The sequence below is a fragment of the Theobroma cacao genome, chromosome 7 (genome assembly GCF_000208745.1).
Source record: "Theobroma cacao cultivar B97-61/B2 chromosome 7, Criollo_cocoa_genome_V2, whole genome shotgun sequence".
NCBI lineage: Eukaryota > Viridiplantae > Streptophyta > Magnoliopsida > Malvales > Malvaceae > Theobroma > Theobroma cacao.
In genome coordinates this window covers 14,667,405-14,684,702 of record NC_030856.1, presented here as the reverse complement: position 1 = coordinate 14,684,702, position 17,298 = coordinate 14,667,405, and the positions used below count along the sequence as shown (strand labels likewise).

The 17,298-nt window shown below is 34.1% G+C and overlaps 1 protein-coding gene and 1 pseudogene across 1 annotated transcript; both read left to right on the top strand.

Annotated features, from left to right (window-relative positions):
* Positions 1,090 to 3,855, top strand: LOC18594863 (annotated as a pseudogene).
* LOC18594864 (aspartic proteinase CDR1) lies at positions 14,403 to 15,974 on the top strand. Its single transcript, XM_007022526.2, has one exon. It carries the CDS (start codon positions 14,572 to 14,574, stop codon positions 15,859 to 15,861), a length of 1,290 nt encoding a protein of 429 aa, XP_007022588.2. The 5' UTR covers positions 14,403 to 14,571; the 3' UTR covers positions 15,862 to 15,974.

Here is a 17,298-nt window from a genome sequence, read left to right as displayed (position 1 = left end):
ATATTTTGTGAAAATTTGTTTTAATGACTTATGAGTAGTGGAAAAGATATATTTTAGTGTGTTGGCATTAATATCTATTGACTATTATCATTATAAAAATTTTAAAATTTTTGGGTATAAATCTCAAAATTAAAATTTTCTTTAATTGAAAATAATTAAATCAGTTTCATTTGAATGTTAGGTTTATTTATTGACATTTTTCAAAGACAAAATGGTGCTTGAACTTAATTTCTTTTTTCTGTCCTCTTTTATTATTGGAACAAGGGCGAGCACTACGTCTCAAATCTAAGATACCGATTCAAATCTCACCTTACTCTTACCACTTGATCAGTGACAAATTTCTTTTTTCTTAATTAATCACTCTATAAGGTCAATTTGATCTTCATTTGAATTTCCATACCATATTGATAGAAATTAAAATTATGTTAAATACTTGTAACCCACAAGTTAATCCATATAATGATTAACTTTTCCACTTAATTGTAAAAGAAAAAGTCAATATATATTATACTTTAACATGACTTAAATGGACATGTGCTCAAAGTATATAAATATCTGTTTGTAAATTTTAATCGTACACTCCACTGATATATAAGTTAATAATCTACTAAATAATTGGAATCCAGACTCATATTTATTTCGTGCATCACCAAAAGAGATTTTACAAATCCCAATTTTGATAATTTTAAATTTTAAACTATAAAAAAATCCTTTCCTAACACAAGTTCATGGCCACTTATTAAGATTTCTAATAAATAATCCATATGTATGTATGGAATTAATGCATGAAAATGAGTCTATTATCATATAACTATTTTATTAAATTTGCTTGTCAACATTTTAACTTAATGCTAAATCAGTTATCCTTCGTTTAAAAAGTTAAGTTCAAATTTTCTTTTTTCAAAATATTTAATTTCAAAAAAAACTGAAAATTTGAAATAAAAAAGGTTTCAGGACTCAAAAGTCAACCACCAAATGCCAAAACATTTGGATTTCAGAAAGCACTGTGCATGGTTCATAGTAATTACATTTTATTTTTTCAGAAAAGGCTTGTACTTAATTTCGTACAATCGACGCATTATTTGAATTTAGTCCCTGCCTGCACTCCAGTTTATATAATCAATTCACCCATCACCTAAATTTGTACAAAACTTTGAAATTGACAAGGCTCATCCCTACTCTTAATCCTCCAAATATTCATTCATGGCCTCTCCATTTCTCATGATGTTTTCTTTGGTTTTCTCTTCATTTTGTCATGGTTTAAAAGAGGGTTCATCAATCTCAGTAGAGAAAGCAAATGATGTTTTGACTTCAGCTGACGGTAGTTTCAGTGCCGGATTTCACCCTGTTGGCAACAATGCTTATTGCTTTGCAATATGGTTCAACAAACCATCCAGCGGAAGTAATAATTGTACTGTAGTCTGGATGGCAAACCGTGACCTTCCTGTCAATGGTAAATACTCAAAGCTCTCCCTGCTGAAATCTGGTAATCTTGTTTTAACTGATGCTGGACGTGTAATTGCATGGATGAGTAACACTGTTTCAAATTCAAAGTCATCTTCATATTTAGAACTATATGATACTGGAAATCTTGTGTTACATAATTAAGATAGGAGTAGACTTTGGCAAAGCTTCGATTCACCTACCGATACCCTTCTTCCTCTTCAACCTCTCAACAAAAACACAAAGCTCGTTTCATCTAGAAGCAAAAGCAACTACTCTTCAGGTTTCTTTACACTTTATTTTGATCCTGATAATGTCCTCAGCCTTGTATATGAAACTCCCGAGGTTTCAAGTGTTTACTGGCCGGATCCCTGACTTTTTGAGTTGGGAAGCTGGAAGGTCCACTTACAATAGTAGTAGAATTGCGGCACTAGATTCGTTGGGCAATTTTACTTCAACTGATAGTGTTAATTTCATGTCTACCGATTACGGCTCAAAGATTCAAAGAATGTTGAAGATAGATTCTGATGGAAATGTTAGATTGTACAGTCTAAAAGAAGGGGAAGAAACATGGGTTGTATCATGGCAAGCATTCTCTCAACCTTGTAGAATTCACGGAATTTGTGGGCCAAACAGTGTGTGCAGCTATAGTCCTAACCTTGGCAGAAAATGTTCTTGCATTCCAGGATATATGATGAAGAATACTACTGACTGGTCCTTCGGTTGTGTACCAGAATTTGATCTTCCATGTAACCAAGCTGATCAATTTGGTTTCCTAAAACTCCGTCATGTGGAATTCTATGGCTATGATTATGACTTGTATCCAAATTACACCATAAAGATGTGCGAGGACTTGTGCTTGAGCATGAGTGGTTGCAAAGGTTTTCAATTCAAGTACTTTAAAGTACACCGTCCGGATGGTATATATTGTTATCCTAAGACAGTTGCTGAATGGACATCGTTCGAAAAATTTTGAAGGAGATCTCTTCTTGAAATTGCCCGAGGCAAGCCTCTCCTCCTTCAGCAAGACTAATCAAGATTACAAGCTAGACTGTTCAATCAAATTTGAGGTACTGGACCGAAAATATCCAACAAGCAACCAAAGTGATTCACTGAAGCTTGCCCTTTGGTCTGCTGGAGCAATTGGAGTCATCGAAATTTTTAGCATTTTCTTTGTGCTCTGGATCTTGATGAGAACCCGTCGCAATTCTAGGTCATTGCGAGGCTACTCTCTCACAACAGCAAGCGTCAGAGAGTTCACCTATGCTGACCTGAAAAAGGCTACAAATGATTTCAAAGAAGAGATTGGTAGAGGTGGTGGAGGAATTGTATACAAAGGCAAACTGTCTGATGGTCGAATTGCAGCAATCAAGCGACTGATTGATGCTAATCACCAAGGAGAAGCTGAATTTTTAGCTGAAGCAAACACCATAGGAAAGCTTCATCACATGAATGTGATAGAGATGTGGGGGTATTGCACGGATGGAAAGCACAGGCTTTTGGTCTACGAGTACATGGAACAGGGATCCTTGGCAAAAGGCTTATCTTTTAAAGCAATTGATTGGAGAAAGAGATTTGAAATTGCTGTGGGAACCGCAAAAGGCCTAGCTTATTTACATGAAGAATGTTTAGAGTGGGTTCTTCATTGCGATATAAAGCCTCAGAACATTCTTATAGACTCCAGTTACCAACCTAAAGTGTCAGATTTTGGCCTGTCTTGGCTTCTAAACAGAGGTGATGTTAAGTATTCAGGATCGTTAAGGATACGAGGAACTAGAGGTTACATGGCACCGGAGTGGGTGTCCAATCTGCCTATCACCTCCAAGGTGGATGTTTATAGTTATGGCATTGTTTTATTGGAGTTGGTAACTGGGAGAAACCCTGCCATGAAAATTCACTCAAGCACAGATGGTGAAGGGGGAGAAGACAAAGGAACATTAGTAACATGGGTTAGAGAGCAGATGAAAAGAGCTACAGTGGCTGAAACATGGACGGGGAATAGCGAGATAATAGACCGTGCACTGGACGGGAAATATGACATTTCTGAGATGTTAATTTTGGTAACAATCGCTCTCCAATGTGTGCAGGAAGACAAAGATGCTAGACCGACCATGGGACAGGTAGTTGAGATGCTTATCTTCCGTGAAAGCAATTTTGCTGCAAAAGCACTAGCAATTGCTAAAAGATTGAGTCATGGTACGTAAGCATGTGCTTCCAGACTTCTATCAGGTTTTCTTTTTCTTTTTGTTGTTGGATGTAACAAATCTTGTATTCATGTAATTTTGTAAACCTCATTGATATTTGTTAGGACCTCTTCTCTCTTTTTAGAATGCATCACATGACTCCTTTTTGTATAATGCTCAAGGATACTACCGTACGAAAGATAGGCCAAAGAACCTTCATTTGCCATTTCATGAACTCTGCTGTGTGAGCTTGGTGAATGTTCTAACTGGTGCTTTTTGTTTTCATGTGAAAAAATCACAGTTTTCTTCTGTGTTTGTATACGAGCGCATGATCTCTTCCAAGCTGATATCTTTTCTGCAAGCTGTACAGCTAGGTTCTTTCTAATTCAAGATTTAATTTCCTTAAAAAAAAAAAAAGTTCAAGGCTTTAATGTATGGTAAAGTTATTTTCTTTAAGTGACGAGGTGCTGTCGGGTCAAAAAACCTATACCAAATTGTTTTGTAAAAAGTTTGTTGAACTGGCCAGGTACTTATTAGTATTATTTGACATTAAGCTTCTATATAGTTTATATGCTGTTGTTTTAAGATGCTAATTTCAAGTGTGAGAGCAAATCCACTGAATTTTGAATGAAAAACCCAAAGAAAGTACATCACATTGAAGGCTCCCAACATTTCTAGATAGTGGAACTCTTAGAATATCCTCTTCGGGCTCAATCAACTTCTCAAGCTCCTTCATCAAGCGCTACATTTTCACCCATTTGAAAGAGAACATCTCTTCCTACACTATTGCTTTGATCAGGAGCAATAATCAAGCACTTCCCTTATTGGTCAAGAGCAAATAGAACGATGTAAATATGGCTTAGGAAAAATTATAGCATTCCTAAATCATGGGCAACATCGACGATTCAAAACAGTTTGGTTTCAAAGAGTATTGCAGTATTCACATATTGGACAAGTATTATTGGATATAGCAAATTGAATTATATAGCTTCATATAACATGGTCATCCCACCTATTAAACCTCAAGTGCTCGTATTAAGAAAAACAGTTATTGAAGTCTTCATTTCAGAATTTAATTTATTAATTTTTTTAAAAATTAAACAGTAATATTTTTTTATTTTATGTATTTAAGAAAAAGATATTGGTGATCTCATGAATGGAATTAACGACTACTAACAACTGTTAAATCCCATTAAACCATAATAACTAACATTAAGGATTATCCTCATTGTAGCAACCAGAAGGAAGGGTTAACAAATTTATGATTCCGGCCATTCTTCTAATTTTAATGACCATTTTGCGCCTACCTCTACTGACGTTCATATTGATACAACAACTTCTCATCCTTCAACACCTAGAAAAAGCACTAGATCTATACATCCTCAAAGCATTTAGAACCCCAACAATACAAATTTCCGTCGTCTAACCCTGAAACTAGTTCTATTAGTATTCACCTTATCAATAACTATATTTCCTATATCCAACTTTCTATTTCTGATCAAGCGTTTACAACTTCTCTTTCTCTCATACCTGAACCTACAACATATGATCAAGCTGTTAAGTTTGTTCAATTGCAATATGCTATGAAAGCAGAATTAGAAGCTTTGGAAGATAATTGTACTTGGATGACACTGATGCCCCTTCCTACTAGTTCTCATGCAATTGGTTGCAAATGGGTTTATTGTGAAACTCTATTTTTTTTACTTTAGGTTAGAATTGTAACTTAGCTTGGTGAGTTAGTAATTTGATGTTTCGAACATGATTTATAAACCATTATAACTTAGAAAATCAGTGTTTTGATAGCCAAATAAGTTTAATTTAAAGTTTGGAACTTTAAAAGGTCAAAAGGTTTGTTTTAGACTTCAAAATTGCATTCTGAATGAAATGTATCGATACATCAAACTCCAAAAAAGGAGTTTTATAAACATATATCCCTACATGTTCATCATGAATCGATACATGAAACCTAAGACAAAATGTATCTGTTAGTTGTAACAATTGACCTTAAGTTTTAAAATGACTTAAACAAATTATCAAAATTGCCATAACGTGTTCTCAAATATATTCTAAGACCCTTTGAACTTTTAGTAAAATGGCTAAGTGTTTAGAGAAGTTTAAATGTCAAAATGGGTCAAAAGCAACACTTTTAAAACATAAGTTTCAATACCTGCAAAAAAAGTATTGATACATTCAAGACAAAAACTATTCTAACTTGAAATTATTGATACCGAGCATGAGAGTATCAATACTTTTTAAACAAAAAACTTTATGTTTAAAAAGTATTGATACCCAGCAAGACGATATCGATACCTCATTCATATCATGCGTCATGTATCGATACTAACCCTCATTTCTCGCTTGTTACCCGAGGAGTCAAGTATCAAAAGTCAACTTCACAAGTATTGATACCTAGAAGAAAAGTATCGATACATTTCAAACAGAATGCATTCTGACTTGAAAGTATTAACACCTCAATGAGTAGTCTCGATACCCAGGAAGCTTAGCAGACAAAGTATTGATACCTCAATGCAAACAAGCACAAAAAGGACATAAATAATGGCTAGCTTTGGTACAAATTGATTCAAATGGATCCCAAGGACTTCCAGACTATAAATACAAGTGTTCAACTTGATTTAACATATGAGAAAGCATTGAAATACATTCCTTTGAGCAAGGAACAAGAATCATCCTCAAAATCATCAAATTCTCTCTTTCTCACTTTTATATCTTCTCATTGTATCAATCATTGACCTTTGAGTTTTTTTATTCCTTAGTGATATTCTTTGTAAACATCTTGTACTCACTAAAACTATTAGCCTTCTAGAGGCATTAAAGCTTGCATATCTTTACTCTTGTATTAAACTAAAAGGTTTTACCTTAACCTCCAAAAGGTATTATTGGTTGGTTATACCTTAACCATTAAAAAAGGTAAAGGGGTTGAGTTTTAGCCTTTGAAAAGACTAGTGTAAAGGTTGTGCTTGATCCTTAAAAGGCATTTGATATCATGGATTACGAACTACTTAGTGAACTAAGGGAGAGGACGTAGGTAAAGAGGCTGAAGCTTTATAAAACAATCGTCTCCTACTTTTTTTCTTTCTAACTATGCTTGTTATTTTAAAAAACCAATTTCTTTAAAAGAGTTTCTTTACTTGTAAATGTTTTCAAACAAAAGGATTTTTCAAAAAGCAAAGCTTCTGTAGTTTTAAGCTTAGAAAAACTTTCAATATTTAATTCACCCCTCTTGAATATTTATTTATTTATTAAGATTACAAATCTAACAATTGGTATCAAAGCTTTAGTCTCATGTTTTAAAGTTTAATCACCTTTGAAAAGATCCTTTGAAGCCCAAAATCATGGTTTTGCAACCCATGATGATTCCATTAGGTAAAAGTCCATTTATGGTAAGACCTCATTTCCTTTCTGGTGAAAACTATCCTTATTGGAAGAAACGGATAAAGATATTTATTGAAGCACATGACATTGATGTGTGGAATATTATCTTAGAAGGTCCCCCTGGTATGTTTCCCAAGCGTCATACAACAATTCAAAATCTAACTACATGAATGATGTGATATCATTCTTCATTTTCTCTATCTTAGTTAGAAGAAAAAACTTAGCAAGAAACTTCTGAGCAAGGTCATCCCATGTTGTGATGGATTCAGTAAGGAGCACATTCGGCCACGCTTTAGCTTTGTCTCTCAATGAAAAAGGAAAATATGTTAAACGAGTTGTATCATTTGTGACTCCATTATGTTTAAAGGTGTCAAATATCTACAGAAAGTTCGAAATGTGAGCATTTCGATCATCGTTTGAAAGAACCCCAAATTGGATTGAAGTTTCGATCCTGGTAATGATGGTCGACTTAATATCGAAATGTTGGCTTGAATAGTCAACCTTCTAATGCTTGAAGAAATCCCTTGCACTAAAGGAACATCATAATCTCTTAGCAACGATTCTCTTCCACTACTCACTTTTGGATTTGCTGCTCACCCTGTTGATTAGCCATTGTATCAGTTTGAGCACAAACTTGTTGATTTTCTCGTTGAAGTCTTTGGAATGTTTTTTAAATCTCTAGATCACATGATACAATCTCCAAGTTTTTTGCTCTTTTCATAAAACTAAAAAACAAAGAAAGAAAAACTCAAGCTAAGACTAATCTGTTGAATTGTAATATTAGCAAAATAAATAGGAAAAACAAATACCTAGCAACAGTGATTATAAAGGTGGAAAAACTCAAACAAAATGAACTTGCTACCTAAGGAAAAAATGGAATAGTTGGATAAGATTGAAGCAGAAAAAATTAAGCTTAGATTCAAATTTTGGCATCAGACCACAATGAAGAACAGACACTTTGAGGTAGAAGAATTGATTCTCCAAGATTATAAAGGTGACACCTTTGAACCTAATTGTAGAATAACCTACATCTCAAAATAAAAGAATTAATTCTCCAGAGACAGAAAGCTCCAAACTTTGTGATGAACCAACAACTCAATAGCAAATAATTGATTCTGCATATGTGATAGAATTGTGCAAGGTTGATAGAACATACGAGAAGTGATTCAAATTTCACTCCAATGGGTAAGAAATGATAGGGCTACAAATACCTACCTTGTGGATGTTAAAGCAAGGATTATGAATGATTTTAAATCATCTTTGAAAAAGAAAAAAGAGGAAAAACAAGTGAAAAAGCTTTAGGCAAAAAAATCTTATTTTTGAGCAAGAGCAAAACTTAAAGTTCACTTTTTTATCTTTCAACTGATCCTCCTTAAGCTTAAACCTTCCTTAATATTCATATGCTTTAAGAAAGCTTTCATATTTCTAATCCAAACTTTTTTATCAACCTTTATAGAGGTTTTGAGTTAGAAATTCTCTTGAATCCATTGTTGCATTGGTTATAACTCCAAGCAAAAGGTAGAAGGGTTTTGCTTGATCCTTTAAAAGGCTGTATCTTGTGTAAAAGTTATGCTTGAATCTAAAAAAGACAATGTCTTGATAGAGGTTATGCCTGATCTTGTAAAAGGCATGTTGTGAAGGTTACGCTTAATCTTATTAAAAGGCATGTTGTAAAGGTTACACTTGATGTTACTAAAAAGGCATATTGATAATGGATTCAAACTCATTGTGATATCAAAGGAGAGGATATAGGCATTGAAGGGCCGAACCTTTATAAAAATCCTGCTGAGTACTCTTTTTTTTTCCACACTTCACTTTTTGATTTCATATTCTATTTTGCTATTTCATTCTCTCATATTTTTGCTTCATTTTCAAAGCTTTTGAAAAAGGGGAAATTTTTATTTAACAACTAATTCACCTCTTGGTAGTTTTACTTGAAGCTTATCCTTCTAACAATCAAGCATTAAACCCTCACAACGCTTTTTCATAAGAGCAAGTGGAATCCTCAACACAGTTTTTCATGGGAGCAAATGAAACCCTTAATAACGCTTTTTCATGGGAGCAAATGGAACTCAACCCCACAAATAGCTTTGCAACGTTAAGTTAGAAACTTTACAAGATGAGTACAAAGTAGAGCAAGAAAATGGCTCTCAAAGACTATATGCTAAGAAGTTTAGGCTTGAGTACAAAGAGAACAAATATTTTCTTAAGAATTTTCAAGTGAATTATTCTTTAAAGCTTGATGGAAGACTAAGATGAAGGCTAGAGAGAAAAAATAAGCTTCAGAATTTCTCTCTAGGGATTTTCAAGTGAGTGCTAGTATTCTCTTACTTCTAAATGACTCAAAGGTTGCCTTTTACAGCTGGAGTAAAGTTTGGAGCTGTTAGATACAAGTTTGAATTAAATCTGGCCATTGCTGAAGCATGAGGGTCAACTAGACTCTCCTAAGGTCAACTATGTTATTCAAATTTCTCAAATTAAGGTTCCATAGTTGAGTCTAACCTTTCTCTACTCGATCCAATTCCCGAGAGCATGTATTTCGCGAATTTGGGTTGAGCTAGTCAACTATAATGAAGCCAAGGTCGACTATGTCTTTTATTTTCCCTCTTTTTTACACATCAAGCTTGTTAGGGTTGACTATATGTGTAATTTCTTTAATTTTTTGAGCTTTTTTCTTTAGGGCCGATTATAAACATCCAAGGGTCAGCTATATCTTTTTTGTTTCATGATGTTTCACTTGTTCTTTAACCATTTTGCCTTTACATAGACTTAAGCTTTTCTAGGGTCAACTCTTGACTTGTGTTTTGAGGAGTTCTTGACCTTTGGTGCCTCTCTTCAACTATTTCATCCTTGCCCTGTTCCTATAATCAAATAATAATTCAAGACATGTATGCTCTTTGTTTACTTAGCTGAATATTCATTGTTTGAAAGCTTTTGTGATATTTTCTAAGGATGTATGGCTTTTCAAACAATTTTGTGACTTTAGGGGATGAAAAATATGATTGAGACAATGTCAAATACTTGACATTAAACTCAAGATATCATAAATTTTTTGTCAAATCAAAACATGATACAACTCAATACTAACAGTCTGCACGTGTCAAATGATAATATACTTAATTAAATATTAATTTAATTAATTTCAAGACCAACAAGGCCCAGAAAGCCTTGTTGTATCCTTTGCCTACTAAAGTCCACTTGCATCTTAAATTTCAATTATTATGGACTTATTCTATCCAATGGATAGAATAACTCCACTTGTTCTCACGGGTAGATACGTGTTGCTAGCTTATGACTTAGAGCTATGGATAAATGGAGCCATATTTGGGAGTTATTAAATAAGATAGGACAGTACAAAGAACAACTATTGGTATTGTGAGGATTGATGTACCTCGTGTATGGATTATGAGGATAGTGAGAAGGGGGAATGGCTTGTGCTGTTAACGGGCAGATACCATCCCTGGTGTTCTTGACTCGGGCCAGGGAAATGGACTAGGTTATGAAATATTAGGTCTTTAGTTTAGAGGAATTGTCACGACCCGAAACTCCCCATCGGGCCCGTGACAATCGTCGCGAAGTCTCGACAAACATTCTTCACCCCGAATGCCGATCGAAACCTTGCAAGGCTCTTGTATCAGCTTTCGCACTTCCCCAGTGAGCAATATTTATCAAATATCGTAATTCGAAGAATTACGAGTCATTTCCAAAATAGAACATAACATATTGTTTTCTGGCTCACAGAGGCATTTTCGTCATTTTTTGTCGAAAATCTCAAAACTTGTTAAAAATGTAGTAGGTAAGCAGAAAATATATATTTAGTGATTTAAAAACAAATTAAGTATCTAAAACGTTCATTTAAAGCGAAAATTTGACCATTTGAATATAATAAAAATATTCAATAAAATAAACTATTTTCTTATAAAATAATTTTTTTTATAAAGCTATTAGTAAATAATTCTTATAGCGTAAAAGTTAATTATATTCATGTATACTATAAAGCAAATAACCAAAGTATAAAATTACTTTTACAGCGACACGTGGGCCCACATCTAACCAAAATGCATCAAAAGCTGAAAACCTACAGCTTTTGCCGATTCAAGTCTAAATGAAGGTCCTTGTCAAAGTCGGCTAATTATGAAATTCCCTGAGCCTGAAATGTGAAGAAATGAGGGTGGTGAGATTATAAAATCTCAGTCAGTAAATAGACACCATCTAAACTATCTAAAGGTGAGCAAATGGAGACGAATTAAAATATTCTTTTCCAATATATGTTTCATAACATGAATATTCAGTTTACTTAATTAATCAACATGGCTTATATATCTCACAAAACTTGGCTTCTGCCAAAAATCATTCCCAAGGATGCCTTGGCCTAGGCATCTAACCGAGACCACCAAGGCTGTTAAATGTCTTTACATCCGAAATTCTAGCCATGCCTTGGCGTTGGCTGAGTCTCACTCTCACGCGGTGGTCCACGTGAAGTGCACTCAAATCTTTACCTCCAGATATACCCTCCACACGGCTCTCTGATCGAGGTAAGGTATATCTGATTCTGTGCCCCCTCTCTTAGGCTGGTCCACAGAACCTCCACTGCAGGGATTATAGATTATTTTATCTACCACCTGATTTATAAAATATTTTTCTGCATGACATGGCAATTTATCGCAATCTAGCCTCTTAAGGTTGAATACATAGTATATATAATTTTGATACAAATACCAACTTTGCCATTCATGCTCACATATTGCTATAAGCCATATAATTTAAAACACAATTTATAACACAAGTAGGCAGTCTCCAATTACTCTATTTTCAAAACCAGTATTCAATTTTTCAAAAAATTTACAAAATCATTTTACAAAATCACAATTTCTCCTAAAATGTAGCAATTTACTATTTAAATTTATTTTCTATAAAACCACACAATTGTATAAAACTACTCTAGAAAATTAAGACGATAATAAGTTTACTCACAGTTTTAGGAGTCGATGTACTCCTAATCCTAATCTTCCAGCACAATCTCTGTACTTTTACCAGTGTAATTTACTCAACACCTATCCACAATGTACAATACATAATTCACCACATCAATGCTTGACCATTATAAAATCAATTCAGGCTCGATGTATATGCATGATATGATATGCAACTTATCCGACTACTGCTTAAATACTGTGCTGACCTAATTCGGCCTATTACCCGATTAATGACAATTGTGTCTAATTTGGCTCCAACTTACTCCATTTCTTTTCTAATACCTCAATTCACCAAACATTATTCAAATAACACCAATTTTCGCATCAAAACCTTCCCATTTCTTCATGGAAAAATTCGGCCATTACAGTGCACTAACACCATGATTTTTTCTACTTAATTTTCTCACCATTATTCATCATTTTCTAAGCCATTTCTCTTAAAATAATAACAATCCATCACCCACACACATCAAGGAAGATTCGGCCATGAAGATTCATGGGGAAAATGGATTCCTTTCTTGTTGTTTTGCTTCTAAATATGTTAAACTAACTAAAAACACTAACATATCTTAAAATCAAATCAATCCATTATCGTTCTCTCTACTTACCCATTTTGACCAGCCATGAATTCATCATGAAAACATATAATTTAACCATCGAAAATAAGAAGAAATGCATGGAAAAGGTAGATCACAAGTCAAAATCAAGAAATTTTACCTTTTGTCACTTGTTTCCTTGAATTTTCCACACTTTTCTCTTGAAATTCTTCATCTAGGGTTTGTTCTTCCTTTCGTTCCCTCTCTTCCTTGCTTGGCTGAATATTTGGAGAGATAATGGGCTGATTTATGCTGATTTTTAAGTTAAATAATAAAATATCCTAAGCTTGACACATGGCATGTTTTCATTGGTCCAAATTTTAAATATTTGATTTTTAATTCTTAAATTCTCTGCCACACATTTCTCATGTTTATTCATTTTCATGATGAATAAAATCCCTTGGTCTGGACAAATGTCAGGGTGAAAATTTATCGATTTGCCCTCGGGGTGGCAAAATTATCATTTCGCCCTTATACTCCAAATTATACCGAAATTAAAATTTTTCACTTCTAAACCTCAAATCATACTCCAATAAGTCAAATGGGGCTAAAAAAATCTTTTCTAAAATGCTCATTTTGTCCCCAGGTAGCAAATGACCATATTGCCCCTAGATAGTGAAAATTTCGATTTGACTCCAAATTGATCCTCGAACTCCAAATCACCATTTTAAATCATTCTTGGACTGTGAAACTCTTAATTTCACCTTAAAATTTCTATTTGAACTAGTTCGAGACTTAATCGACTTAATGGTACCATTAAGGGTAATATCGTTTTTTAACGATTTCTCAAACTTCCTAAATATGTAACCATTCTATTGAGCATGTAAATGACGCAGTAATTATTTTATAAAACAGGGTTTGACAGGAATAATAGCATAGTAGATTCGATTATATGAAAAATAAATAAATAAAAATATATATCCTTACTAAATTTAATAATGATGAGGTGAATTAAGGATTATGTGAGGGTGGGCAATGGAGAGGTGAAGGGGAATAGTAGGTTGAGCTGGAAATAATGAGAAGGAAGGTAGTTGATTTAAACCGTGTGCATGGGAACATATTTTGGGAAACAGGGGAAAAAATAAAAATAAACGAATAAATAAAAAAATACACACAAAGGACAAAAGGGGGAAGCAACAGTAAAAGTAGTGGAAAAAATAACGAGTAAAAGGCAAAAAAAGAATAGAAAGACTCGGTTTTCTTAGTCTACCAAGGAGGATTAAGAGTTGGGTGATGGCTTTCCACAACTCATGGAAATCATTTTCTGTAAAAATGTTGGTTTCCCTTGACTATTTAAATATCTAGAAAGCATTGCTAATTGATGTCACATCTCATCACTTGTTTAAAAAAAAACTAGTCCAACATTTAGATGGAAAACCTTTACATGATGAAGTAGCTTTCAAAGCAACCAAATTTCCATGACTAACACCCAGTATTCACACAAAGTAGGTCAATACATTGCCTTAAAAGAGGGGAAACAACATCCAACAATGACAGAAACAAATTTGAAACAATCATGTTTACATTTAAATATCATCCAACAATAATTTGTTTTTAAAGAGGTGAATAGAGCTATGTCTACATTGTTCTTGACAGCTTGAGACAACATAATATTGATTTCGTTGTCAGAAGTACCCAGCCTGGCCACTTTTCCATTGAGAAAGAGCAGCCACCGCAATCACCGCAACTGATTCCATGTATAAGTTCGTTCAAAGAAATGGGAATTATTGGCAGTACTATCCAATTGGATGTAATTTTTCTTTCTTTCTTTGAAAGTAATTGGAAATTAGTTCAATGGTTAAGACAGTGTACACATTATCTACCCTCAACTCTTTAGCTAAGCAAAATGATGTCCAATCTATAAGTAGAAGCACATGCAAAGTGCAACACCCTCAAATATAGCGATCATTCATCAGAATATATCATCTCCATCTTATCTAGCTTTCTTCTCAAAGTTTCACTGTTTTTTTCTTCTTGTGAATGATGCATAATCCTCCGTTTCTTGTTCTCTCTGCCATTTTTTTCTCCAGCCTCGTGATTCAATCAGTGTTTGGACAAAAGACAGCATATGGCTTCAGTGTAGAACTTATTCATCGTGATTCTCCGGTATCTCCATTCTTTAATGATTCCATCACCTCATCAGAGCTCCTAAGAAAAAATGCCCTCCATTCAATGGACCGAATCAAAAACATCCAATTTTATATAGATCAAAAAGCCACCCAGTCTGTAGTGATTCCAAATGGAGGTACTTATCTGATGAAACTCTCCTTTGGAACCCCACCAGTGGAATACGTAGCCATTGCAGACACCGGAAGTGACCTTACATGGATACAATGTGCTCCATGCCCTCAGAGTCAGTGTTATTCTCAAGGGTCTTCTCCTTTTGATCCTGCAGCATCATCAACATACCGAAAGCTTTCCTGTGTTTCAGAGGCTTGCCAAGCTCTTCCCAGAAAGAGCTGCTTAAACACAAATGAATGTGAATACTTTTATTCCTATGGAGACAAGTCATATACCATTGGAATCTTGAGCAGTGATACCTTGAGTTTTGAGTCCTCCAGCAGTCCAAAAACCTCATTCCCCACATCTATTTTTGGATGTGGACACAATAATCAAGGTAACTTCAGGAGGCCCGGTGCTGGACTTGTTGGCCTGGGAGGAGGGCCCTTGTCATTGACTTCTCAGATAGGCACTCAAATTGATCATAGATTCTCCTACTGTTTGGTTCCACGTTCTGCAACATCTAGTGGTAAACTAGTATTCGGACAAGAGGCAATAATTTCTCGGCCCGGAGCTGTTTCAACTCCTCTAATAACCAAAACCCCTGCAACCTTCTACTACCTTAATCTTGAAGGTATTAGCATTGGAGACAAGACTGCACAGGCAGCTTCAAGCCAAGGGAATATCATAATTGATTCCGGAACAACACTGACGATCCTAGAATCAAACTTTTATAATAGTGTAGAGACTATGGTTAAAGGGGCCATTGGAGCAGAGCCAGAGCAAGATCCTTCTGGAACATTTACCTTGTGTTATAGGGCAGAGACTAAAATTCCGGACATGGTATTCCATTTCACTGGTGCCGACCTTCGCCTGCAACCTGTCAATACATTTGGCGTTAATGACGGCTTGCTTTGTATGCTCATAGTTCCAAGTAACACAAACTCCAATTCCATCTTCGGAAACTATGCACAGATAAATTTCCAGGTGGAGTATGACCTTCAAAAAAGGACTGTCTCTTTTGCTCCCACAGATTGTACCAAACAATAAATTTGTTACAACTGGGTTTCTTGCTTTATTATATACTCTTGTCTGTCAGCTGGTGGCAAGTAAAATAATTCTAATATGATATTCTAAAACGACAAAGTTCTATGTCTAAACTATTTTGAATTTTATTTTCTAACATTACCTTTAAACGTCATAGGATAGCTCACCTTAAGAAATGCTTTTCGTTGAGATGGTTGGTAATATTGATGCCCAAAAAAAAAACAATAAAGTAAAATTGGCAAAATAACATCTATTTTGAGAAAGGGAATAATACTTTTAAAATAGAATTCAAAATGTAAAATGGTTATTCAATTTGAAGCAGATTAAAAATCAAAATAAAATAAATCATACTTGATTTAAAATAAACAAATAATTGAATATAAAACATAACATCTAAAAATAGAATCATAAGTTCTTTGTTGATTTTCAATAGCTTAAAAGTATCAATTATTCTTTTATAAGGCTCCGTTCGGAAGCCCAGTGTAACGAGGTTAACTCTATGCTGCAGTGGGTTTGGGCCGAGGCAACTGCCCGTGGCTCTATCTGGGAGTCCAAACGCAGCTGAGCAAAGCTGGTCCAATAGAGCATCCTCATACGATATAGAAGTTTTTCTTCCGTTAGCCTTTGCTACTGTTTTTTTCTTTTAGCCCCCTTCGCCACGGTAGTAGGTCGCATGTTCTGATTTTTACTCTTGCTAATTATTTTAATTTGTTTTATTTAATACACCAACATTATAAAGTGTTTCAAAATTTTTAATTTATTTTATTTAGTACTTTTCAATGAAATTTGTAATCAATTTCTTTAGTAAACAAATAATCTATCACCCCTAATTTTTAATCATAATTATAAACGGGTCTACTAGTTTATAAAATGCACACTGCGCCCCAAATAGTTAAACGGCGTTAATATTTAAACTGAAATGTCTAAAATGCCTTTTTTTTTTTAATTTATTTTTAGACAAGCCACAATGTTCCCTACCCTGATCAGCCACAGGATGGCCAGATCTAGCTCAGATAAGATCGAATTTCTCAAGACCACCAAGATCGATGCTCCCAAGAAGCACCTGGGGGAGGTTTTTTTGTTTTAATAAAAAAAATTAAAAATTAAAAATTATAGTTTATGTAGTGTAGTAATTTTTAAAATTGATAATTGGTAAAATTATCTTTTTAATATTACCACATTATCAAACTAACGAAAATATTAATGGTGGTATGATGGTTACACTTATGTGTCCAGCGAAAAGTAATGTTTTGGTATGGATTATCCATTTTGAATACCAATAGATTCGCATAAAATTATGATTAAAAGCTAAGGAGTGAGGGTGTTTTATCCTAAATAAATACATGAATAAAAAATTTAAATAATTAATTATGAGAACAATTATGTAAACATATAAATTATTAATTAAATTTTTGATCAAAAAATAGATAAATAAATAAA